A 27,970-nucleotide genomic window follows, 5' to 3' on the forward strand; every position below is an offset into this window, starting at 1 on the left:
ATATGAGAACAGTGGCCAAGGCAATGATGTTAAGCATTTGAAGAAACTTAATACCAAAAAAACAACAAAAACAAAACAAAACATAAAACACCATGTACAGCAATTTTAAAAAACCAAACAGTATTTATTTACATTCTATTTACTTTCAAAAGAATGAGGAAGCTGGGGGAAACATATTTATAAAGAAGGTAGTTTCATTTTACTTAATCTATTTGTGTTTTTTATGAAACAACAAAGATTTGACTTAGAATCGCATGTCTAAAGGAAATGAAAACATTTATCCTGTTCAGTTTTCCATCTCTAGCCATGACTGAAATTATACCACAGCAGTCAGATGAAAATCTACTCCACTTCTAATTAACACCAACTAAAATCCTATATAATAAAGAGCTAATCTGCAAATGGTCATCACGCTGGGGGACCTGAGGCTGTGCCCCACTCCCAGTGGGGCTTGATTGGAGACCTGAAGCTGCACTGCCATTTCCCTTTCCCCCCCCCCCCCCGCCCCCCCCCCCCCCCCCCCCGCGGGGCTTGACAGGGGTGGGGCCAGCCGGGTCTGGGTCTCACATGATTTCAAGCTGCACAGGTGAGTGGGGACTTGTCTCTGGTTCCCGCAGCGTGCCCCAGACTCTGACAGGAGGGAGATTTTCATATACATTTTACTAATTTTCTTTCATCTCTGACATTTCTATTATAGAGAAAGGGCAAATAGCAATATTAAAATATTCCCTCTAATTAATTCCCTTTTAATGTGTACAAATTTCATGTACCGGGCCACTATTATATGTTATAAAAAAACCAGCTTTAGTAAAATCTGTCATAGCAGCCAACAAACCTTCAATAAAAGATACAGAAATCATAACACATGACATTTAAGACTCTTTGTGAAACAGTGAAAATAAGAATTTACACAGGAGCTATCATAATTGGCTATTAAGTCGATGGCATCACAGTAACAGTACCCAGTGTTTTCTTATTCAAGTATATACACTATTTCTAAGACTTGGTTATAACAAAGACATCAGTAATAGGATGTACACACAATTATTTCATAAACACCATGAAAAACTACAAATAAAAATAGCCTTGAAATTTTGAATAATTACAAACATGTTAACATTACTACATATTAATATTTCATAATGTTTAACTGATTTGTATACTTTAAATCTAGCAATGAGTTTTAGAAAAATACTGATAATGGCTCAACATGGTTTTTGGTGTATGTCTTTTTAATATATTTTTATTGATTTCAGACAGAGATAGAAACATTAATGATGAGAATTACTGATTAGCTGCCTCCTACATAACCCCACACTGGGGATCAAGCTGGCAACCCAGGCATATGCTCTGACCGGGAATTGAACCATGACCTAATGGTTCATAGGTCAAACATTGAGCCATACCGGCTGGGCAACTCAGCATGTTTTGAAGTCAGACCACATTTATATTTCAGCAGCCTGTCTTTTCTGCTCCTCTTTCTTCCATGCCACCCTCTTTCACCACCCAGAGATCGCACTGGCTGTGGAAGTATTACATCCGAAAACTTCTAGTTCTTTGGAATGGTTGGAAAGGGTTTTTTAGAGCCCACATAAGCATCTGTGGTTTTGGTTTTGGTTTTTCGGGAAACAGAAGTGCTTCACTTTCTGGTGTGGGAAATCGTTCTTGGTAGACTTCAGGGTAGGATTTTTGAAACTAAAAAAAGAAAAAAAAAAGAGAAAGAGAGAGAGATTTACAATGAAACCAGAAAACAGAGAAGAGTCAATAAGACTGGCAATCTAATTTTATAATAAGAGTTTCTGACCCCATATTTTCCTGTTCTTGTTTTGTTTTAATGCTGTTTTCCATAGAAAAAAAAAAAAAAAAAAAAAAAAAAAAAAAAAAAAAAAAAAAAAAAAAGAACAAAGAAGAAAACAGATCACAGTCAATTTTACTTAACACACATCCATTTTTTATGTTGAATTATTTGATTCCACTTTCTATATATCTAATTCATCTTTAATTTGATCCAACCTTCAAATAAACTTCTCATTTAAGTCAAGTCTTATATTTCCCCCACTGTCAACTGTAAATAAACCTTACTTTAAAAATAATCATAATTAACTTTGACTTGAAAATAACATGCTCTATAATTAAAATTTTGGTCAAAATATTTTCACTGTTTCTCAGCCCACCTGCTTCTGCCCAAATTGAAAACAATGTAGTACATATTATATTATGAAAAGCTTAAAGAGAGGCAATAAGTTTTTCTTCTTCTCCTCACCACTGAACTCTTCTCCAAAATGACAGAAAAATATGATTGGGAATCCAGAACTCCAGTGCTCTATGTATAATCATATATATATATATATATATATGGTGTGATCAGTAATCAAGCTATACAGGATTCGGTCTTTAAAAATAAAAATCATTTATTTAACCTTGGATAGATATTTTAAGAATGGAAAAGTAAACATATTTTGAGTTGAAAACTATTGTCTGAAACCCTAAGCCATGTTGTTTAATAGGAAACTTAGTGATGCCTGAGGCAAGAGACCAATTTGACACTGGCTATCTAAAACCAAAGGCTTTTAATTTCTAGTCATTTTATGTTTGTAAATTCAGTCTAATTTCAAAGAAATCTGTCCTCATTTAATAGCTTCTCTAAATTTAAAGTAATTTCTCTACTAACTCATATCATATGCCACATATCAAAAATAAGACAAATATTAGAGAATAAATGGTAAAAGATGTACTTCGGAGAAAACAGATGTGGGAAACTGACCACAATCTACATGTGTAAATCACTGAGACTTCTGGAATACATGAACTAAACAATATACTTTTAAAATTGCTATCCGAGAAGATGAGATTCGCATGAAACTATTAAAATAGAGAATTAAAAAAACCATAAGGACTATAGGGAGAATAAATTACTAATAAAGAATATCCCTTTTTATTCAGAAAACTACAGGACACTGAAAAAAGAGATGGAGGAAGATATAAACAGATGGAAGAATATACCGTGTTCATGGATTAGTAGAATCAACATAATTAAAATGTCCATACTACCCAAAGCAATCTATAGATTCAATGAACTCCCCATTAAAAAAGCGACATATTTCATAGACCGAGAATGAACTCTCCAAAAATTCACCTGGAATAAAAAAAGACCCCAAATAGCTGCAGCAATCCCAAGAAAGAAGAACAAAGTAGGTGGGATCTCAATACCAGATATCAAGCTGTATTACAAAGCCACTGTTCTCAAAACTGCCTAGAACTAGCATAAGAACACACATATAGATCAATGGAATAGAATAGAGAACCCAGAATCGACCCAAACCACTAACTCAATTAGTATTTCACAAAGGAGGCAAGAACATACAATGGAGTCAATACAGTCTCTTCAATAAATAGTGCTGGGAAAATTGGACAGATACATGCAAAAAAAAAAAAAAAAAAAAGAAACTAGACGACCAACTTACACCATACACAAAAATAAACTCAAAAAGGATAAAGGACTTAAACATAAGATGGGAAACCATAAAAATATTAGTGGAACCCACAGGCAGCAAAATCTCAGACAAATGCAGAAGCAATTTCTTCACCGGTACAGATCCTAGGGAAATGGAAACTAAAGAGAAAATAAACAAATGGGATTACATCAAAATAAAAAGTTCTGCACAGCAAAAGAAACCATCAACAAAACAACAAGAAAGCATCAGCATGGAAGAACATATTTGCCAATGTTATCTCTGATAAGGGTTTAATCTCCAACATTTACAGGGAACTCATACAACTTAACAAAAGGAAGATAAACAACCCAATCAAAAAATGGGCAAAGGACCTAAATAGACACTTTTCCAAAAAGGACATTCAGAAAGCTAAGAGACACATGAAAGCATGCTCAAAGTCACTATCATCCAAGAGATTCAAATCAAAACAACAATGAGGTACCCCCTTACACCTGTCAGTATGGCTATCATGGACAAATGACAAGTGCTGGTGAGGATGTGGAGAAAAAGGAACCTTCCTTCATTGCTGGTGGGAATGCAGACTGGTGCAGCCATTGTGGAAAACAGTATGGCGTTTCCTTAAAAATTTAAAATTGGAACTGCCACCATTTGACCCAGTGATCCCACTTCTATGAATATATACCAAGAAAACAGAAACACTAATCAGAAAGGATATATGAACCCCTATGTTCAGCACAATTTACAATAGCTAAGATTTGGAAACGGCCTAAGTGCCCAGCAGCAGATGAGTGGATTAGAAAACTGATACATCTAAAAAAAAAAAAGGAATTCTTACCATTTGCAACAGCATAGATAGAACTGGAGAATATTATGCTAAGTGAAATAAGCCAGTCAGAGAAAGATATCACTCATTTGTGGAATATAATGAACAACATAAACTGATGAACAAAAACAGATCCAGAGGCAGAAAAGCATCGATCAGACCATCAAACCTCAGAGGGAAGGCAGGGAAGGGTGGGGGTAAGGGGAGAGAAATCAACCAAAGGACTTGTATGCATGAATATAAGCCTAACCAATGGACATAGACCCCGGGGGGGTGGGGGGGTGTTAGGGCATGAGTTGCGGGGGGGTGGGGGTGGGGGATAAAGACTCATATGTAATACCTTAATCTGTAAAGAGAGAGAGAAAGAAAAAAAAAATATCCCTTTTACCTGCTTCAATTTTTTCTTCTTCTCTTTTCTGGAGAGCTTGGCATCTGTTATAACCTCCTCCAACAAAGCTGCCAGAGGTTCCTGAGAGCCGTATGCTCTTTGGTATTCAAACTCCTCTGGACTAATTTGACGACAAAATGATGGAGCAGATAAAGTGATATCCATGTCGGCTCCTGGGTATTTTATCTAAAGCAAAAGGATTAGTAGAGAAAGAAAAGAGTATTTTCAAATAAATTACAAAAATCTGTTTAGATTAAACACAGAATACTTCCTACTAGGAATGCCATGTCATTCCTCAATTTTAACTGGGGAAAACTCTTAATAATGTCTGAAATTGAAACATAAACTGAACAAGTTGATTCTAAAATGATTCAAAACAAAAACCAACGTTGGACACACAGTGAACTATCAGGTTCCTTCCCCATCTGAAGAGTCTGGTGTTCCCTTCCTTGCACACCTTAGCCCAGCTGTCATGAAGAGGGAAGTCCTACAACCATCGTCAAACAGGTGAATAGTGAGAATCAGGTGAAAACAACAAATGTGCGGATACTGTACAGGGCAAAGGAAGCCTGTGAATAAATGAGCATCTATGAAAAATACTTAACCTCCAAGTCCAAGAGGGTCATCTTCTCAAAAATAGGGCATCTACTGATCTTCTGCAGTGAATAAAGTTGCAGCTATCCACTTCTTTGGCTTAAGATAGGCTTCCAGAAGCCACAGTTAAAAATAAGTGTTGCCAAGAAGAGTTAGTACATTAGGTATAGTCCATGCCTCAACACCAGTTTACCACATCAGTTAGAGATAACCTCAGAGAGACAGACTAGGACCAGAAGGGAAAGAAAGGACACTTCCTTTTATTTACCTGGGACTCACCCTTTATTCTGGCCGGTAAAACCAGGACAGGGCCGGAATGAAGAGTGAGTCCTAGGTAAAAGGAGAAAAACATCAGATATTTATCATTAAAGGGCACAACAGGGAGAAGAGGGTTGCAAATGAGGCTGATAGAAGGCTGGTGTAAAAAACAACGCCTGCCTCACAACTGATCTACCCCAGATCAGCCCCAAACTGCCCCAAAACTGAGGAACCTCAAAAAGCACTTTAGTGAAGAAGAGGTCGAATCATTCTGAAGGAACCAAGCAGAATTTCTGCCAAGACTTTTTACCAAAAGTTTCTGTACCTACAGGCTGACATACAAACCCCATTTTAGGGTCCACATACTAGAGCAATAATAACGATAACAGCACTCCCTTTCAAAGAGGTACCTACCATGTCAGACAGTTGTGCAAGGGGTTTTACAGTAATCCATAATTTAGTGTTATACTGTGAAATGCTTCACAACCACTTTATACAGCATGTGTGGCCCATTTTGACAATTGAAGAAACTAAAATCAAGAGAGGTTAAGGGATTTGCCCAGAGCCACACAACTAGGAGATAGGGGAGCCAGGAGTTTGGCTCAGGTCTTTATGGCTCTTGCTCACCTACCACACATGTTTGAAGTGAGGCAGTATGGCAAAGGAGTTAGGGGCACTGATTCTGGGGACTGATCTCATCCATTTGAATCCTGGCACTGTCACCTTGGACTAGTTGCTTAAGTTCTCTGTGCCAAAGCTTTCTCATCCAAAAAATATAATAACAGTACTTAGGGTGCAGGGCTATTAAGAATGAAGACCTGTGTTTCAGCCGAAACGGGTTTGGCTCAGTGGATAGAGCATCGGCCTGCAGACTGAAAGGTCCTGGGTTCAATTCCGGTCAAGGGCATGTACCTTGGTTGCGGGCACATCCCCAGTAGGGGGTGTCCAGGAGGCAGCTGATCGATGTTTCTCTCTCATCGATGTTTCTAACTCTCTATCCCTCTCTCTTCCCCTCTGTAAAAAATCAATAAAATATATATATTTTTAAAAAGACATGTATTTCATATAAATAATTTTCATCAGGAAGTATATATAGACTCTGAACAAATTCAATTAAGGAGTTTGCAATCACAAGTATGCAGATTTGATTGACGTAGCAAAACCAATAGGCAACCCACAAATTTTCAGTGATTAACAAACTTGTATGCTTACTATGTGCCACGCCTATTGTAAGCACCTTGTACATATTAATTCACTTAGTCCTCATAACATAAACTCTCAAGAAGCCTAGCTGACAATTTCATAAGACTTGAGAATATCCCTTCCTTTACCTGCACTCTTCGTAGGTGAGCCACACGCTCCTCTATGGAGGTCTGCAAGGCCAAAGGGACTTTAAGAATATCTTGGTAATTGTCCATCAGAAATGTCACCAACCTAGCAGCCAATAACTCATCCAAGTCCACTTCATCCTTGGAGCACAAGATGCATCGGGAAAATGTCTGAATCATCTAAAAGAAGAAGAAAAAAAAGTGGGGAACACTGTTCAATACCAATGAATTTTTTTCCCTACTCCGAATTAAGTATGATCTTAATTTGCAAAAAACAAATGTGACTAGTCAGTGAGAAATGGCCCCAGCCCCGGGTGAACATCCTACCTGGCACTTGGCCACACCTGGTCATCTCAGATGCGTAGATTTTCTCATTAATCAGCATGAGCAGAATGTGCATCGCATCTCACAGAGACTTAGCAGAAATGCTAGTCTGAAGGCTTTTAAGCCTCTTTCACAGATGGTTTTAAATATATGTATCTAAACAAATTCTGTAACTTATAATAACCACCATGACCTTGATCATGTAGTACTTTTAAATTCAGTGTACTTTATAGCGATTTAATCTGATAATATCCTAATTACATCATTGATTTTTTTTTTTAATCATTGATTTTTTTTTCCAATCTACTAGCAGTTTTGTGGGTCTCAAACACTACATATTTTTCTAGTTAACTGTTATTTTCTCTAGGATTTTGAATGTACATTTGACAGTGACCTTGAAGAAAACCATGAGACTTTACAATAAGTACATTAAGTGATGAGATCCTTTATGGTAAGCAGAAATATAAACAGAATTCATATAAACTACTCCATTCTTAATGCTATCTGTTGGATTGATTTTCTTAGTAAAATCGATCGTATTTCAAAATCTATAAACATGTAATTCTGTCTAATAAGGCATCACTTTATCAACACTGCAGATGACACTTGATCTTCATTCACATTTATGTGCACAGAGACTCTGTACTGGGAGACTACAGACCCAAGGGTACCTGAATGCCTTGAAATTGTATGCAAAATTTTACATGTGTTTTTCTGGAGAAAATGTGCAAACTTTTCTTCAGCTTTTCAGAAAGGTCCACTAGCCTCCCTACCAACTCCTTCCCCAAAAAGGACAGGAGTCACTTCCCTGGGCACTGAGGACTCCTCTTATCTTACTCCACACTTCTAAAACTGGGCCAGTGGCCCCCCAGGAGAACACAGGGTTCACCAGGATATGGGAATAACATATACACACCAATGAAGCATCATTTTCACTCCAAGACCTTTTTTTTTTTTTTAGATAAATTAAGTAATTTAGCTAATTAGCAATTCCAAACATAAACCCCATTTTAAAACACATGCTGACAATACAAAATAGAATGTAAAATTACTCAATTTTAAGCAAAATGGAGCATATTTTAAGAAAAACCCTCATTCATGGACCCTTAGGTCATACCTCAGGAGACAGATACAAGTTGTCTGGTCAAATTCCACATTTTACTTCTTCCCTCATTAATCCCTTTATATCTGCATCTCTCCTACTGGTTATAGTAATAATGGCTCTGCAACCCTTTTGACCTGGAGGAGAGTATTGTTTTCTTGAGAAATCCCTTACCCTTTCTGTCCACCTTCCTTCTCTTTTTGTTGACAATACACAGGATACACTCAGAGTCTACCCTACTCACTTTTACTATGTTCTTTAAGACACTAAGGCCAAAAGCACAATACCAGGCTGGGTGGATTCCAAGCCATGGCTCCATAACCAAGTCTGCCATGTACTAGTATCTTCCTCAGCTTGCCAAGCTAGTACACTTTAGTCAGGTTAATTTTACCGGTATTCCAAAAACTCAAGTCATGTTAGATGTTATAGCTCAACCTACCAGTGTTCGGGTGCCAAGGCCATCACAAAGTGGCGGCATCTCCTTATTTGAGCAGATCCTTGTCATCATCTTCATTAACAGCTGTAACTTTCTCCTATTTTCAGGTGGCAGGAGGAGGCAGCAAATCTGAAATGCTTCAATGGCCATTTTCTCCTCCTGTAACAAACCTAATTTAGAAAAAAAAGAGTTTTTAATCTTAAAAACCTATAGCCTACTTGACACTATAAAGTTCACATTTTTATAAAATATACACTACTAAAATTATGTAGAACATGTTTACATATTCAACTACTGGGCCAACTGATTATAGATCCATGGTCAATCACAAATTAGCACAAAAAATACAAACCATCAACTAGTATTGAACAAATACAGCCATTTCCCCCTCCACACCATTAACAGATTATAACTGAATTTTCATAGCATTCTTTCCCACTGAACTAAGAGCAGTCAGATTAACCATTAACCCCCATGAGCAAGAACATGAATGTGCCATTACTTCCCTGAATTCTCCCCCTTGATTATTTCCTCAGGATGAGCAGGTCACCATTTTACACGATTCTCAGTCTAAACAGTAGAACTAATGCTCCTATGGTTAGTCCATTGCCAAATAAGTCTGCTTCTTTCTAAGTAACACCTGTCCAATAATCCTTCCTCCCTCTTAAACTATTTTTTTCTGGTTAAAGAGGCTAATTAAATTATGCTACATGCCTTTCCTCTGCACCCAGTATGATTTTGCTAAAAATTCTAACATTGTGTGCACTTTTTTGTCCCTGACACAGCCATTTGTCCCTGGACACAGCCATTCCAAGCCCACTACAGAGATCAAACTGCTTTCACCAATTTACTAATCCATATCCAACCTCTTCAAGTTTCTAGTCTCTGACTTGAAGGCAAAATCATCTTTCAGATTCCATAAATATTTTCTGACCATTTATGATATGTCAGGAACTATGTTAGGTCCTGAGGAGAGAAATGGAAAATATAAAAGAGAACCAAATGGTTCTTCTAGAGATGAAATATACTAAGCCTCAAACATTCACTAGATGCAAATCATTACATATTACATACTGTGGGGGGGAAAAAAATCAAGAAACTTTAGACACACAGTAATATAAACTTTAGCCAAAATAGAAACAGAGAGAGAGAAAAGTGTGTGTGTGTGTGGGGGGGGGGGGGGGGGGGGGGGGGGGGGGGCAATGAACAGAGCTGCAGCAACCTGTGGAAAAATATCAAATGATCTAACACATGTATAATTAGAAAAGGGGAAGAAAGTGTAGAAAAATATTTAAAGAAATAATGACTCCAAAGTTTCCAAATTTGATGCAATCTATAAATGAACAGGTAAAAAAAAAAAAAAAAAATCAACAAATCAAAGTATAATAAACACAAAGAAAAATCACATAAAGACAAACTGTAATTAAATTCTTAAAAATCATAGAATTCTTGATAGAAGAAACCTCAAAAGTGGTCAGAGGAAAAAAGGACACATTATGCCCAGAGGAACAAAAATAAGGAATTACCATAGACAACTTTAAAGTGCTGAAAGGAAATCTTTTAACATAGAATTTTATATCCACTGAAAATATCTTTCAGAAATAAGTCAAAACAAGTACTTTTCAGAGCCCCCTCAAAAAAAAGCACAGAATTTGTTTCCCAATAGACCTATACTATATATAAAAAATGTTAAGAACACTTTCCAAGCAAAAGGAAAATGATATCAGATGAAAACTGGATCTACACAAAGAAATGAAGAATACCAAATATGTGTGTAGATAAAACTTGCTTTATGTTTCTTAATTTCTTTGAAGGAAAAATATCTGTTTAAAGAAAAAATAACAATGTGTAGTATTGATAGGATTTATAAAGTGTTATTAAAAAACATATGTAGGATTACAGTGTATGAAACAATAGTACAAAGGGAAAAATGAAAAAATGTGGCAACATAGTAACATTATATGTGAAATAATATAATATTTAAAGGCATAGATTTCTGGAGACACAAAAAGCATGAACCATAAAAGAAAATTATGAAGTGTATTTCATCAAAAAACTTTTTTGCTTTATATTCATTACTTTTTTAAAATATATATTTCATTGATTTTTTTTTACAGAGAAAAAGAGAAAGGGATAGAGAGTTAGAAACATCAATGAGGGAGAAACGTAGATCAGCTGCCTCCTGTGCACCCCCCACTGGGGATGTGCTTACAACCAAGGTACATGCCCTTGACCGGAATCGAACCTGGAACCCTGCAGTCTGCAGGCTGATGCTCTATTCACTGAGCCAAATCAGTTAGGGCTATATTTATTACTTTTAATAAATATTTTTATATTTCAGAGTGTAAGGGAGAAGGAAAAAGAGATAGAAACATCAACGATGAGAGAGAAACATTGATTGGCTGCCTCCTGCATGCCCTCCACTGAGGTTCAAGCTCTGTCCCTCTCCCTTCCTCTCTCTCTAAAAAATCAATAAAAACATATTTTTAAAAATCTTAGAAGCATAGAAGCTCCTTGCGAAAAAAAGATAGAAAGACTTCATGAGACACAAAAATTAATTTGACAAAGTAAAATACAAAAACTGTTTATCTTGTGATTAAAATGAAAGACAATCCACAGACTACAAAATGATAGCTGTCAGACTGAAGGTAAAAAAAGACTACAGAATATTTATTTTAGAATGAAGAGAGAGAGATACAGGTAAAGGATAGAAAAAGCCTTTCACCCAAGAAGAAACCCACATAACCAATGAATAGCAATAAGATTTCTTTCCAGATTAGAAAAATTAAAAATACTGATGAAACCAAATATCAGTAAGGAAATGGTCAAATAGGAGTATAATGCTAATGGGTTTGTAAATTGCTGGAACCACTCTGGAAAGCAATTTGCTAGAGATTTTGCTTCTATATGTTAAATTGGGGAGGATGGGCACATGGATGTCTCTTATATTAGTCTCTGTTCTGCCAATTTAACACCACCACCACCACCACTACCACCTCTCAAACAGTATTTTGATGGAAATCAAATTGCAGGGTTCCTTTTTTACATGCTACTTAAGAACATTTTCTTTTTATGAGCAATACCTCCAATAAATAATGAGCACATCTAACACTATGTTTTGGCTTCTAAATATCACTTTACTAAAAGGAACCAAGAATCCTTGAAGAAATGGCTGGTTCCAAGGCTTGGAAAAGGAAGTACAAGAGGAGCCCATAGCGCCAGTGCTGTGAGAATGATGGGGATGTGGCAAAAGGATGTGAGCCAGTTTGAGGAGCCTCCTTCAGGGATTTTATGTATAACAAACTGCTTGATATTTACTGTCCTATATCACTGAGGCTGTTCAGTTTAGTCCCCACTCTCAGGTCTTTTTTTCTCTCCATACTTTGTTCAGGCTAGTTTTTATTGCCGTTAGTATTTAAGTTCCTTAATGTGTTGGGTTTTTTTTTGCATTGTCTAATCTGCTCCCAATATCATCCAATGAGATTTTCCTTTGCAATACTGTATTTTTTTTAACTCCTAAGGTTCAATTTGGTTCGTATTTCTTTGTTCTTCTTTTTTTTTTTTTTTAATCTTTTGTACAATTCAGTGGGTTGATTCTCTTTGTGGGTTTGTGTGGATGTGTGTGTGTGGGGGGGAGGGTTAGTATATTCATGAAGCTATGTACCTAACCACTATTTCTCTTTTTTTTTTTTTAATATATTTTATTGATTTTTGTACAGAGGGGAAGGGAGAGAGATAGCTAGAAACATCAATGAGAGAGAGTCATCGATCAGCTGCCTCTTGCACACCCCCTACTGGGGATATGCCCGCAACCAAGGTACATGCCCTTGACCGGAATCGAACCCGGGACCCTTCAGTCCCCAAGCCGACGCTCTATCCACTGAGCCAAACCGGTCCCGGCCTAACCACTATTTCATTCAAAAAACATTTTTGTCATTCCAAAGAGAAATCCTATTAGCAGTTAATTCCTATAATCTTTTCCCCTACCCCTGGAAACCAATAATTTCTGTCTCTATAGATCTATCTATTCTGAACATTTCATATAATGAAAGCATACAATATGTAATTTTTGAGTCTGGCTTCTTTAACCTAGAATAATGTCTTCACAATTCATCCATATTATAGTATGTAACAGTATTTTATTCTTTTTTATGGCTGAATAATATTCCTTTGTGTGGATATATTACATTTTATTCATTCATCATTTGATGGGCATTTCAGTTGTTTCTACATTTTGGCTATTCTGAGTAACACTGCTATGAACATTCATGTACAAGTTGTGTAGGCATATGTTTTCAATTATTTTGGGTATAAAACCCAAAGTGGAATTTGCCAAATCACATGTTAACTCCATACAGACAGTCCTCAGGTTATGTCGGATTCGACGTACATTGTTTTGTGGTTATGTCACCATCTCCCATCTATACTAATAAAAAGGTAATGTGCAAATTGGTGAGGACACCCTCACAGTAATGACTGAACAGCAGGCTGCATGGTGACAAGGCCGGCAGAAAGGTTAGTGAGGGAAGACCAAATGACTGAACAGCAGGCTGTGTGGGCGACCAAGCTGGCACTGGGGGCAGCGAGGGGCAACCAAACAAATGAACAGAAAGCTGCATGGAGTGACCAGGCCAGTGGGGGGGTAGGGGGGGAGAGCAGTGAGGGGCAACCAGGCTGGCAGGGGAGGCAATTGGGGGCAACCAGGCCAGAGGTGGGGGGAGGCATTAGGGGCGAACAGGCTGTCAGGCAGAGGCAGTTAGGTTAATCAGGCTGGCAAGGGGGGGGTCAGTTAGGAGCAAGCAGACAGGCAGGTGAGCAGTTAGGATTCAGCAGTTCTGGATTGTGAGAGGGATGTCCAACTGTCTGTTTAGGTCCAATCCCCTAGAATAAGAGGACACCCCCGTGCATAAAATTTGTGTACCAGGCCTCTAGTTTATTTATTAAAAAAAAAAAAGTTCTGTCATTTCAACATATGTACATATGTGCTTTATGTTTTTTATTATTTATTTACCACAAGTAAAGGTCAGGAATTGTTATCTTTTAATTTTTTTTTTTACTGTTTCACTTCATTCTGCTGTACATGTGCTCAATGTGAGTGATGTAGGTGCTTATGTACGTGGGTTCCGACTTATGGTGAAAATCATGTTACGTCACGCCATAGAAACAGATCTCCAATATAATCCGAGGACCTACTGTATTTAGCTTTTTAAGGAACTGCCAAAAGTTTACAAAATGGCTGTGCCATTTTACATTCCCAATACTCTCAACAACAAAGATTTTTTAAAAAGAAGAGAGAGATTAGGTCATTTGCCCAAATACATAGCTAGTTAGTGGTTCTGAGCCCATATAGTCTAGGGCATGGACTCTAAATACTGTGCCACTTTTTCCATGTGGTCAAAATTATTTCCTAAGGATAAGTGCCTAGAAGTAAAAATGCTGTTTCAAAGAGTACCACAAACATTTAATAAGCAGACAAAGAAAATATCATTCTACATTCTTCAACTTGGGGGCAAGGATTAGAGACAGTAAAAAGCATGAAGAATTTCTGAACATAGCTAAATCTGAAGCTGTCTCTTTTATACTAAAGAGGGCACTTCAAAACAATTTCCTTGAGAGTTCAAAATGAAAGCCAGGAGATAAACTACTGCTAGTTTCCTCTCATAAAGTAAAAAATAGAATGTAGTTTATGCCTGAAGAAACTCACACCACTTTAAAATGCTAATTTCACTATAATAGAAATGAAAAACTGAATATAACTCTATTTGAGCCAAAGTTAGAAGGCATTTTTAATATAAGTGTAAAGAACAAACCATGTGTTGTTTTAGCTAAGCATAAAGGACAAACCATGCATAATATAAGCATCTGTCAAAATGAACTATTAATACTAATAATACTTGAGCAATATTATACTTTCTGAGAAACATTCACATTCATTAAATCCTCAGAATCACCTTATTATATACAGGTAGAGATAAAATTTAGAGGTGTTTTTAAGTTGTTTACAACTAAAATTAAGAAATATATTTTACATCATAACAACACATATGCATATTCATAGGTATATAAAACAAATATGTTTATAAAAATATCTACTCTGATTACATATTATACACTCTGATATTTTGTTATTATTTTACTAAAGGCCAGGGGCGTGAATGTGTGTACCAGTGGGGTCCCTCGACCTGGCCTGCAGGATCAGGCCGAAATGGGCTCTCTGCGCCCTTCCCCCCCCGAAAAAAAAAGGTCCGGATTGTGAGAGGGCACAGGCCAGGCCAAGGGATCCCACCAGTGCATGATCAGGGCCAAGGAGAAACATGAGAGGTTGGCCAGCCAGGGAGGGACCGCGGGAGGGCTCTGGCCTGTCTCACTCAGTCCCAATCAACCAAATCTCAGCAGCAAGCTAACCTACTGGTTGGAGTGTCTGCCCCCTGGGTGTCAGTGCAGGTCATAGTGACTGGTTGACCAGTCAACTGTCTGCCCCTGGTGGCTGGTGCATGTCAGACCAACTGGTCGACAGGTCGACTGTCTGCCCCCTGGTGGTCAGTGCACGTCATAGCGAGTGGTTAAGTGGCCTTAGCATATCATTAGCATATTGCACTTTGATTTGCTGAATAGCTGACCAGTCGACCAGACCCTTAGCATATTATGCTTTTATTATACAGGATGTCTTTTTTTCACATCCAATACTCAGTTTCTGAAATAATGGCTTAGGGAACTACTGAGATTGAACTGAGACTTGTATAACAAACATCTTCAGCAAGTATTTTCGGGTTCTTCAAGATGATAAAGTATTACTATTAAAGAGTGTCTTGGTTTTTTAGGTTCAGTTTTAAGAACTTCTGAAGAACATTAGCATTCTATTCTCATTTTACAGCCAAAGTGTCATAATGTTGTAACTATTTTATTTCAATTCATTTTATTTTCCTAAAATGGAAGCTAAAAGAGTAACTTTCTCATCTTTCACCATTTCTACACTCTCAATGTCATCATAAAAATACTGAATCTTCTTTCTCTTGAGAAAGTGGGCCTTCTATAGTCCCATAGGTAACTTGTTTCCTTTTCAGAATGATATAATAGTGTTTATTTCAAGCACAGATTTTTTACATAAAAATTATCCTATCATTTGAAAGAAGAAATGACTAGATAGCAACATATGATTATCCTTAGTTTGTGCATTGTTCCAATTTTTTTGTAGTTTTCAAAACAAACATAAAAGATATTTATTTTGGGGACTGGCTGGTGTGGCTCATGGACTGAGTGTTGACCTATGAACTAAGAGGTCACAGTTCAATTCCCAGTCAGAATACATACCCAGTTTGCAGGCCGATCCCCAGTGGGGGAGGCAGCAGATCAATGATTCTTTTTCATCACTGATGTTTCTATCTCTCTCTCTCCCTCTCCCTTCCTTTTTGAAATCAATAAAAAAAATTTTTTTTTAAGAGAAACTGTAGTAGAAAAATAAGTGCTGCCCATTGCACTAAGTTTTATATCTATTAGTATGACAGGCATTACTGCCACTTATCAATGAGAAAACTGGGGCCCAAAGTCAATACAAATAGGTCAACAAACCAAGTTACCTGAGTTTGGCAATGTTTTCAATGATGAAATAAAAATAAAATAATAAAAAGATAATTAAAAATATACCAAATCATCTGAGTTTTTTCAGTCATGAAAACACTTCATTATTTTGCTATATTGAGGAACAATAAGGGTAAATTCAATACTCAAAGAAACCCAACTGTCCCTTAAGAAATAAATAAATGAAATCAATGAAAATTTACAATATTCTAGCCTGTGGACTGAAAGGTCCCGGGTTCGATTCCGGTCAAGGGCATGTACCTTGGTTGCGGGCACATCCCCAGTAGGGGGAGTGCAAGAGGCAGCTGATCGATGATTCTCTCATCGATGTTTCTAACTCTCTATCCCTCTCTCTTCCTCTCTGTAAAAAATCAATAAAAATATTAAAAAAAAGAAAAGAAAATTTACAATATTCTATATCATTAGAGGCTAGGTGATACTTTGGCCATGATGACCTTCCCTTGCTGTCCTCCCTCCCATTCCCCAATGGTTATATCAGATTTTTATTTTCAAATAATTAGGAAAACAAATTTTCATTTTTGTAAAGTAGACCCAATCATTCCACTAACATGTGTAATGTTAACAATAAGCTATTCCTTATGGGAGCTTCAAAAAAATAAGTGAAATATGAAGACTTTTAGAGGGCTTGGAGTTCCCAGAAAGGCACTGGGCCCATGTCTGTTCAGCCAGGGAACAAGAGATTCAAAAGGGTTTGTTGCAGTTTTGAACAACCAAAGGAATAAAAAAAAATGTCAGATTTCATTTTCACTGAAAAGAGATATAAAAAGGGAAAGATTTATATTAAGCCTAAAGAATTCAGACTACACATCAATTGGAAAGAACACCCTGCCTAAAGAAAGACACAGCAAGAGAGAGCAGAGGCTTTTAAAGAAAGGCAAACAAGACGCCTTTGTGAATTGCTTAGAAGTAGATAGAGATTCACCCACGCACAAGATGATGCCCTTTCCTACGGGAAGAGTCCCAATGCTTTAGCATATTTATGACTTCTTTTGCTTTTATGCTTAGAAAGTCCTTCATCTACCCCAACATCACATAAATATCAACTATGTTTTAGAATATGAATTTTTTACATTTAATTCTCTAACACAGCTGGAATTTATCCTGCTGAATGGTGGGAGAAAGATATTTTTTTTCCAAAAGTTTTTTCAATCATCCTAATGACTAACAGTATGCTTATAAATATTTTATGCATTTAGTTATAACCAGGGAATACCTAGGCATTTCTCTAAATTTCCACCTTTAAGAAGTACCTAAATGCCACTTTAGCCAACAATCTTAACATATAACAGTAGTCCTTACATTTGGAAGGGATTCAATATCTCTACCTTGGCCCATTTGCATCTTTAAAAGCTCCAGTCATAAGACCTGAGCCCTGAGAACAGAGAGCATCACCAGCAAAAAATTTGGACTGACATAGACAAGAGCCCTCTGTTTGATCAAGCACACTATCTAGGCACACTCTGAAGAAAAAAGAAAAAAAAAAGAGCCGAAGAATAGAAAACTATCTTTATGGATACTTCTAGGTTAAAAACACAGGAGGAGATCTCAACCTTTGAGTAAGATGATCCAGTGAACAATCAGTCTATTGAATTTCAATGGCATTTTATAAACTTATTATTTAGAAAGAAGGGAACAGCAAAGAGCTACTATCTCAGTCTTCCAGTCTATTAGCAAATAAACCAGGAGTCTTGGGCTCAACTGCTTACAAAACGGATAAAGGGAATAAATGAGCAAAGGGGATCCAGTAAACTGAGCTTTAGAGTCTGAAAAGCAATGGGGAGCATTGGAGACTTGGCCAACTAGAATTCATGTCCCTGAAACACTTGCTCCTTCTAGTGGAGACACTACAGAGCTGCTGCAGTTTGTGCCACTCAAAATTCAAGCGGAGAATTGCCAGATCCTCCAATATTCCTAAAGAATCCATTATAAATTCTTACATAAATTTCTTGTTTCTTGGAGTTTGGCAACTAATTAATTTTTAAAACATACAAGCCACATGTATGTATGAGCCACATTGGCCCACAGGACACTACTGTGGGATCTCAGATTACACATGCAACCCATGTCACCCAGTTTTCAAAGTTCTCTACCTTGCTCCCATGCCCTATGTGCTTCCTTCCTATTGCTGCCCTTTCCTTGATATGCCAAATTATTGCAAGCTTCGCAGAATCTAGTGGAGTATGAGTAAAGGATGCTATACTACCTCATTCACCCAATTTAAGGATCTGCTGAACTCTGATCTTAATACAAGGAACTAAAAATTTAGGAAATAAAAATTAATTATGGATAGTTATGTTAAGTCAGACTACTGAGCCAAATTAAATCATTTTTTAAATTATAAATAATAAGTCTTACATCTCTGAAAAGTCTTTTTTTTTTTTTCTTTTAAGAACTCTTAGATGTCTTGTTTCATATATCAAAAATGATTAACTGCTGGGACCGGTTTGGCTCAATGGATAGAGTGTCAGCTTGGGGACTGAAGGGTCCCGGGTTCGATTCCGGTCAAGGGCATGTACCTTGGTTGCAGGCATATCCCCAGTAGGGGGTGTGCAAGAGGCAGCTGATTGATGACTCTCTCTCATCGATGTTTCTAACTCTCTATCTCTCTCCCTTCCTCTCTGTACAAAATCAATAAAATATTATTTTTTTTAAAAATGATTAACTGCTCTCAGGGTCACAGCTTTGGCATTAGCTAGCATTATTTCATGCTAGTTATCAAAGAATAGACCTCAAAAGAAATTCATTAGCAAAACTGAAAATCATTTCCATTGAAAATGTAGGATTTTTAGCTTCTACACAAAATTGACTACCTACGTTAAAATATGTTTACCTAATGGCATCCTATTCCAATCAATGTAAGTCAAAAGGTTTAAGGAATGAGTTAACCCTCCTGGGATTCAACCTACACATCTAGTTTGTAGATACACAGTTTCTAGATATCTTTTTCCACAGGCTGTAACAGGATTTCTATCCTATACAATAAAAGGCTAATATGCAAATTTTTCCCACAGGAGTTCGACCGACCGGGAGTTTGGCTGACCAGGAGTTCAACAGCTAGATATGAAGTGCGCTGACTACCAAGGGGCAGCATGGAATGAAGGAGGATCCCAGCTGGAACCCGCAGCCGGGGAGGTGGGGCGGGGGGGAGGGGGGGGAACGACACAGACCATGCATGAATTGCATGAACAGGGCCTTTAGTATTAAATAACCTTTGTTAATCATATAAACAAAGTATAGTCTTTAGTAATCTAGAAGACTTTCTTCTTTTATTACATATGGTTTTTAATGCAGGGTATATCAAACATATTTACTTAAGAAGGACTGTATCAGTCCTGCTGGCAGGGCCCAATAGTTGAGGGTTGACCTATGAACCAGGAAGTCATGGTAGATGCCAGTCAAGGCATATGCCTGGGTTGCAGGCTTGATTCCACCACCCCAGTGTGGGGTGTGCAGAAGGCAGCCAATCAATAATTCTCTCTCATCATTGATGTTTCTATATCTCTCTACTCTGAAATCAAATATATATATATATATATATATTTTTTTTTTTTAAGAAAAGGATTGGATCAGGGAAGGTTACTATATCATGACCATTTACACACATTAGTCTAGTCTTGCTGATATCCAAGTGTGATAATTCTCTATTCTGTCTATCCTTCTACACAATAAACCCTCTATTGATTATATTTTAGAGGGTGGCTGCCTCTGACATCAATTTGGAAATAATCAGCTGTAACTCCTAGCTGAGTTCAAAATGGACAATTGTAGAATAGACCAGAGACATCATAAATATAACTGGTTCAAATTAGAATTCATTTTTAAAAGTTCCAAGTTCTTTTGTTTCTAAATGAGATAATTTTACAATAAGACATTATGAAAATGGAAAATGAGGAAAAAAATCTAAGAAGTGATTTTTAATCCAGTTTTTAGAATTCTTTTACCAGCAGCATAATGGGAATTAAGTAGCTATAATGAGGATGTACTCAGTCAGTCCATATGCATACTCAACAACAGCAAGTACTCATCATTAGGCATGATATTCATCAGTACATAAGCCCCCAGTCTTCCTTGGTTGTAAACAAAATACCAAGATGACCCAGTGGCTTCAAAATTCAGTAACAGGACAAATCCCTTCATCAATAATGTCTCTCTGAAAACACTCACCCTTATGTACATGATTTATAATTGTTTTTGTTTCTTATTAAAAGACCTACAAAATTTTAAAATTTAAGTACTGTGCTATGAGATCAGGTAAATTATTCACATGTTGTTAATACTTTATTTTGCTAGGCAACATCCATACTTTCCAAGAAGGAAGATGAAAAGGAGGAGAAAGAGGATAAAAAAAAATGGGAAGATTGCTAACCCCACAATACTCAAGAAATGTAAGAGTATTGTAATTCATAAAAATTTACATAACAGAGGATAATACCTATACAATGGTCTGGTTATTAAAGCAAACCTTTTGACAATAAAACAGTAGTATTTTTGAACAATCATAAAACAAGAGGAAAATCTGATTTCTTAGAAAAATAAACAGTTTCAGAAAGAGCCATAGCAAATGTTGATTTTTTTCCCTTTTAACCATTTTTGTTGTTGTTGTTGTTGTTGTTATCTTTTAAAATACATTTTTATTGATTTCAGAGAAGAAGGAAGAGGAAGGGAGGGAGGGAGGGAGAGGAAGGGAAGGACAGACATCAATGATGAGAGGGAATCACTGATCAGCTGCCTTCTGCACACCCCCTACTAGAGATGGACCCTGCAACCTCAGCCTGTGCCCTTGACCAGAATCAAACTGGGACCATTCAGTCCACAGGCCAATGCTCTAGCCACTAAGCCTAACTGGCTAGGGCTTGCCATGTTTTCTTGACAGCGTAAATTCTGAAGTACAGATCTACATGAAGAATAGCAACAAGTTTTACAAAATGATGAAGTTACTATATTTTGCATGCCACAAATGACCAATAGCTCTATAAAATCTGATTCTTCCATAAAAATAAATTAGATTTCTAAATGAAAATACACCTTCCATACCTATTTATGACATCACATCCAGAGTAGCAGATTTACTCATGAACAGTAAATGTCAAATTTACATTCTTCTCTAGCAACTAACTCATACTTTTTTATACAAAAATGACATACAACATATTATTCTTTCTTAAGAAATAGTTAGTTGTCCTTGCTTTGATTTTCATAATAGAGCTTAACCATTTTCATTTCCCCCTTTAAGGGCAGGACACCAACTAAGCAAGAACCTTTTAGTTTTTATTTCAAAAACACTATGGAAGTTTGGCTATCAGTCTCATGATAATGAAAATGAAATGATTCAATATTAGTAATGCAGATAAAGGCTCATTATATTCCAACTTACCTAAAACACTGACAAAGGCATCAAAAAGATGAAATGTAAGCAGAGGCTCTTTCAAGTGACCATAGTAATCTGCTATGGTCTTAAAGACATCTTTCTCAAATCCCACGTACATAGGCTGTTTCAAATCTGAACAATTAGGCCCTATTGAAAGAGAATGAGATAGAAAGAGAAACATTAACAGGGCACCCCCTGAGTACTAACCTCTGTGTATATGTATATTCTGTACAGATATTCAAGATCAGAAAAGTTTTCATGGGGAAAACTTACATCAAATAAATTGGCATTATATATTTTGCTTACACAAATATGACAGAAAAGTTTTCATGGGGGAAACTGACATTAAATAAATTGACATTATACATTTTGCTTATGTCTACATTGAAATCTATTATAACACAATGAGAAAAATCACTTCTATTTTTTTTAAAAAACACACACACTCTTTTATGCCCTTCCGAAAGGCATTTTTATTAAATGCAAACAATGACAATTTTCTTTGAAATATTCAATATTTTCCTAGTCTTGACACAGTTGACCATGATAGCAATTAGTTCATGATAACAATTAGCTCACACATGTAATAGATAAGTTACAAAATAATCTTAAAGCTTTTCATTATTTTATCATTGCTATATTATAATATTCTAGAGTCAGAGTTGAGTGAAAATTATCACGTTCTGCCTCTAAATTATTTCAGACTGGATAGAATTTATACATTCTTTAAGATATTTTGAAAAGGTAATTTTACATTATGTCTTTCATTCTGATTATAAAACTCTCTACTCAATCCCCAACTAACCATCAAAAGATAGTTTATCAAGCAGATATTGCAAAGTTGGAGTAACTATACAAAGCCTGGAACAATCTCGTTCTAGCCCTGCCCACTGCCAGCAGCAAGGCAAAGATCCACTTGTATCTGGGACTAAGAGGAACAAGAAATGCTTAGCTCTCTTCAGAGTTGGCAGCAAATGCCCCCAACAATACCTACAGAGACCACAGATTTACACTGTTAAGTGGAGGGGCAAACTAGAGCTGTCCATGTCTTCAGGGAAATGGCAAATAGTTTTACGGGAACATTTGGCCAGCCTTCTCTATTTCCATCACCACATGGAAGAAAGAAGTTCAATTGCACTGGCCAGTTCCAGGCCAGAACATAAGACTCAACAACTGTTCCCAAAGAGATCTCCTCCCTCAGGAGAATGAAAGATGAAGCCAATAAAAACAGAAAGAAAACTCTAACTACAGAACTATTATAACTAGAAAGGATCAAACTGAAAAAGACAAGCATTCTGGGCCTTCACATTTCAAGGCAATTGGCACAGTGAATATGGCTTTTTGTTGGTCTCTCTAAAAAAATCTTCTTACCTCTTAATATTCTGTACACTTCTTATAAAATAATTTGGTTAAAATAACAAAAATTTTTGAAAGATCTTTATATGTGGTACCACATTAACCTAGCAGCAAACAACCACCATTTTTTTGCTTGCTTCCTCCTCTAAAATATTGCAGGCTAAATCAAGTGAAATGCTGTCATTAGTTTGATATGTCCCAGCAAGCAATACACATTGCCTTGGCTTACTCCCTCCCAGGATAAATATGCAGTTCATTCTAAGCAATAGTACCCTTTTGTGAACATTCCATCATTCTTGTTAAAAATATGCACACAAAAAAAAGGGGGGAGGGGGAGTTTCCTAAAAATACTTCTGCATAGTGAACTCTATGAGAAGAGGCCATATTTCTAAGATCTTTCATTTCTTAATTATCTTGAACTTCAGAATATTTTTTAAAACTAGTCTTTTATAAATGTTATCCATGACAGACTTTAGAAGAGTTGTTTATATCCATTTCTGATTGAATTCTTGCAATCTACATGCACAAAGAAGAAAAAAATCAGCTAACCTGATTTTGTACTTATCTGGCATTAGTTCTTCATTCTGCGGTCAACCACAAGGCTAGACACCAATGAAAGTACCCAGGCCTATGTGTGCATGGTCTACAATAAATGCGGACAGGCTTAAAGAAGGGGGCAGCAGATTTATAGAAAAGAAGCATTAGGTCTTCAAAATATTATATAATCAGTCTATCCTTTCTGCTCCCTTTTAGATGACTACAACAGGAACCTAGACTCACTAAAAATAAAAAGTGTAAGAAATAGTTCATAACTTTAACAGATTCAAAGTAAATTTTGGAGACCAATGAGAATTTGGAAAAATTAAATATTTTACAAAACTAATCAAAAGGCTAATTTTGCTATTCACACTCTGAATAATAATATATAATCATTTTTTATATATTACCACTGAGATCACCCACTATCATCTGAATATTTTAATTTCATTCTGTAATCAAACAAAATAACTTCAGTTAAGTAATTCAGAGTCTACTAATTCAAGAATGCATACACCTATCTCTGCTCATACTAGTCTCACCCAAAATAGAAGAAAGAAACTACCTCTGTGAGGCTTCCAAAGACCCAGAAATATCACCACTATCAGTCAGCCAAATAACTAGAATTCTTCTTGTTAAAACCATTGGTTTGAGTTAAGCCACTAACCAGTGAAATTCCTTCTTTGGGTCAAGCCTTCTGAAAATTTCCCTCAAAATAGTAATGTTAAAAGACATACTTCAATTATTCATCGTTTCACAGTGCCTGTGATATCCAATGAAGTGATATAATTCTTAGGATAGTTGAATAAAGTAGATATCAACTGCCTATGAAATAGATTTTGTATGCCTATGAAAACCTCAAAGGGACCATCCTGATACAAGTGCCTTCATCGTACATCCAAATTACTGAAAGTCTTTCTTGCTTCTCTGCATGCAGGTTCTTCTCCTTCCAAACCATCCTGCATTCCAATCAGATTAGTGTTCTAAACATTTCTCCCCCATTTAAACTACTGCCCTGTAAAAAGCCAATAGTAGACAGGATCTGCTAAGCAAACTGATGGTGTAAATATAGGACATACTTAGGAACACGTGTTTCAGGAATAAAAATCAGACAACAGAAAATGAAAACACAAATTCCTTTAAACCCATTCTATAATCAGCCCTTTCACCAAGTCACACATTTATCAGTAAAAGTACAGTAATCTCAAAATGATTAACTACCAATCACACAGGTTCAGGTCATTGGGCAAAAATATATTCTAATTCAGGGTGCCAATTTCTGTTAAGTTCATAAAATTGGCAGACAATAAGTACGTACTTACAATTTGCCAAACACTTCATTGCTGACAGTACCCAATGAGGAAGTTCTTCTGCATAAAAATAATATATTTTATTCAATTGCATATAACTCTAGAAATTACATACATAATTGATATCATAAGAATGTAGTACTTGCCTAAGTAGTAAACAACATATCTGCTAATCAAAATCACCTATTTATGTATTAGAACTTTAAAAGATGAAAATTTTTCCTTAGCAGCAATGGTACATTTGCTTGTATAAATTATGCCTGCAAAATTCTCTAAAAACAAAATGAACTTTTTAAAGCTTTAGTGACAAGGAGAAATGTGATCATTTGTTCCAGAGAAACAAATTAACATACAAATCAATTATCATAAGACTTATATCAGTCAATGAAAAAAAGAGGAAAAGCAAAAAGGTTAGTCATGAAATGCATTTGTGAAACAAGCTCACCAAAAAAATAAAAAAAATTAAAAAAGGTGAATTCTATATGCGCAAGGTCCAATATTTGTATCACTTTACATGTTTCAATTTTCAAAATGTTTTAAGCAAACCAAGTTCTACTGACATCAGTGTAGGCTATTCATATTAGAACAGCCTTAAAATAAGTAATAATGGTTAACACACTGCTACAAAAATCCTAGGTGAGCCATTCTGGTAGTCTTTTTCTCCTTCCTGGCCCTGTCACAGGCATCTGATGAGAAGGGCTGGTACTCATGCTTCCACTTCTTCATCTTCTCTACTTTCGGTAAAATTGAAAAGACACTGGTTGAATTGTTAGACCTAATGAACCTGAGACTTGTGAGTGCTCTCCTTGCTAAAGAACTTACTTAATAAGACAAAAAAAAAAAAAAAAAAAAAAAAAAAAAAAAAAAAAAAAAGACTGGTCATTCAACTGGTAGCTAAAAGTATGAATGTTTGTTATACTCAGAGAATGTGAAAGTATTTTAGATCTACTTCTAAGGCAACACCCCCCTCAATCTATGTAACTTAATTTTACATGTTGGTATTAACCAGACAACTCCTAAGTTCACAAATCTATTTCTGTTTCCTGGTGTCCTTCATTCCTGATACAGGGGCTAAAAAGGGGGAGTATTTCAAGTTTCAAAGACACATTCTATTCTTGTCAGGAAACTTAGCCTTGAACAACCTCTTCCCTCTCACCACTGCTCAGGCTCCTTCTGGTACAGCTCTGTCTGCTGCCAGGAGCTCCAGCCTAAACTCCAATAAAACCCAAAAGTACTGTACCACCTTCCCACAGCCAAAGGTCATTCTAATCCCAGCTAAATCCCAGGATTAAGTGTTTGAAGTAAAGGAAGACCCAGTCAAAGAGCCTATTCAATTCTAGCCCATCCCTTATCCATGGGAAGGAAGTTGAAAAATCAGTTTGGAGATTCTGGCCCACTACATGTACTGTGAGAATATTTTTTTAAAAATCAGGACCCTACCCAGTTTTCCCTGTGGATAGAGCATCAGCCTGCAGATTAAAAGGCCCCAGGTTTAATTCTGGTCAAGGGCACATGCCCAGGTTGCAGGCTCTATACCTAGTACGGGACACGCAGGAGGCAGCTAATCAATAATTCTCTCTCATTATTGATGTTTCTCTGTATCTTTCTTCCTTCCTCTCTGAAATCAATAAAAATATATTTAAAACAAAACAGTATAGATAGCTGCTAAATGTTTTGTTTTTTTCCTGATTTGTAAACTGACTTGAAAAAAAAAAGTATACAAAATTGAAAAACCTTCAACCTCTAAAAAGCTACCTTTATAAAAAGAAAAAAAGACATAAACCAAAAGTATCCCAGAAACACTGACACAGAAATATCATAACAAAAAGGTCAATGAGAACCTAAAATCAATCAGACCCCAGAATCCACCTGAAAACTGACTCAAGTTCTAAGGTAGGTCTTAAACCTACTCACTTTTTAGGGATTTTATGAGGATAATGCCCATTGAGGCTAACTGAACTGGCCTCTGGATGATTTTGCTGACGTTTTCACTCCTGAGTATTCATCATTCTATGACATTTCTTTAAACCAAACAATTAGTTAAAGGGTATGAGGATGCGAGATGAGAAAGTATAAATTTAGTTAGGATTTAGAGAAGCATCAAATAGAAGGTGATAGGTAAGCAGCAAAGATATGGATCAACCAGAAACAAAATGGTTTCTATGCACTTACTTGATTTGTCATCAAGGATAACAACTCCCTGCTGGCTCACACTATATACATTATGTATGATGAACTTGGACTTGACAAGTTTAATGTCTAAAACTTCTTCTAAGGAATCTAGACCAAGGATTTTCTGTAAACTAAAAAGAAAGATGATATTTACATTATTTAGTTAAATTTTTAAAGGTCATTATTTACCCCAGCACTAGAAAATATCAATCTTTAAACTGTGCTGTTTTCTTGCATATCACCCAATTCTTGTGGGGCAAAAGGCTAGAAAATGATTATGATAGAATACACTGAAAAATATCCTTTTGCCATTAACATTTAATGACGTAACACCTTAAATGCCAAGAAAATTTCATAAGATGTTATAAAAACAAGAATTAGCTTATCCAATGATGAAAAACAACTGGTACTAGTACATCTTTGTGAGAAAAAAAAAACACCTGCTATTAATTATATAGTACATAAAATATTTAAAAGACCAAATTTCTCACTGTAATTCATTAAGAGTTCAGTATTATTAGAAAATTAAAGAACTTTCAAATGTCTACTCCTAACTATTATATAAATTGCAAAGAAAATAAAACAGAATCCAGTTAAATTATGTTTTATAAGTAGCACAGCTGCAAATAATGCTAAATTGAGATTTTTATACATAATTTTAGAAAATTAAATATCAGCTATTAATGAAGAAGCAAATTAGAAAAAAAAACACACTAAGAAGTCTCATTAATATCAAATGCACATACTGTGATAATGTCATAGACTTCCATATCTCTTCTACATTGGCCTCTGTCAGCTGTCTGCGGTAGACAAGGCGGCAAGCCGGCACCTCTCCAATAGCAATGCTGTGACGCTTGTACCACATCTCAGAATTCTGATGTCAGGGAGGGGAGTAGAAAGAGAATATTTCAATTGACAGT

General features: G+C 36.3%; 1 protein-coding gene across 2 annotated transcripts in view; it reads right to left on the reverse strand.

Moving 5' to 3' along the window:
* Positions 1-783: 783 nt before the first annotated feature.
* The window catches only part of DEPDC1B (DEP domain containing 1B), a 51,274-nt gene continuing 24,087 nt past the window's right edge, over positions 784-27,970 (reverse strand). Inside the window, exons 4-11 of one of the 2 annotated variants that reach the window (XM_036409686.2) lie at positions 27,797-27,924; positions 27,051-27,181; positions 24,891-24,938; positions 21,682-21,822; positions 8,712-8,878; positions 6,850-7,026; positions 4,667-4,852; positions 784-1,695 (exon numbers count right to left, since the gene is read on the reverse strand). In XM_036409686.2, coding sequence (XP_036265579.1) covers positions 1,534-1,695; positions 4,667-4,852; positions 6,850-7,026; positions 8,712-8,878; positions 21,682-21,822; positions 24,891-24,938; positions 27,051-27,181; positions 27,797-27,924 — 1,140 coding nt within the window. In that variant the 3' untranslated portion in view covers positions 784-1,533. Of the gene's footprint in view, positions 1,696-4,666; positions 5,323-6,849; positions 7,027-8,711; positions 8,879-21,681; positions 21,823-24,890; positions 24,939-27,050; positions 27,182-27,796; positions 27,925-27,970 lie in introns of those variants that run through there. The other variant, XM_036409688.2, reaches the window with a different exon arrangement.

This window comes from Pipistrellus kuhlii, unplaced genomic scaffold (genome assembly GCF_014108245.1).
Source record: "Pipistrellus kuhlii isolate mPipKuh1 unplaced genomic scaffold, mPipKuh1.p scaffold_m20_p_4, whole genome shotgun sequence".
Lineage (NCBI taxonomy): Eukaryota > Metazoa > Chordata > Mammalia > Chiroptera > Vespertilionidae > Pipistrellus > Pipistrellus kuhlii.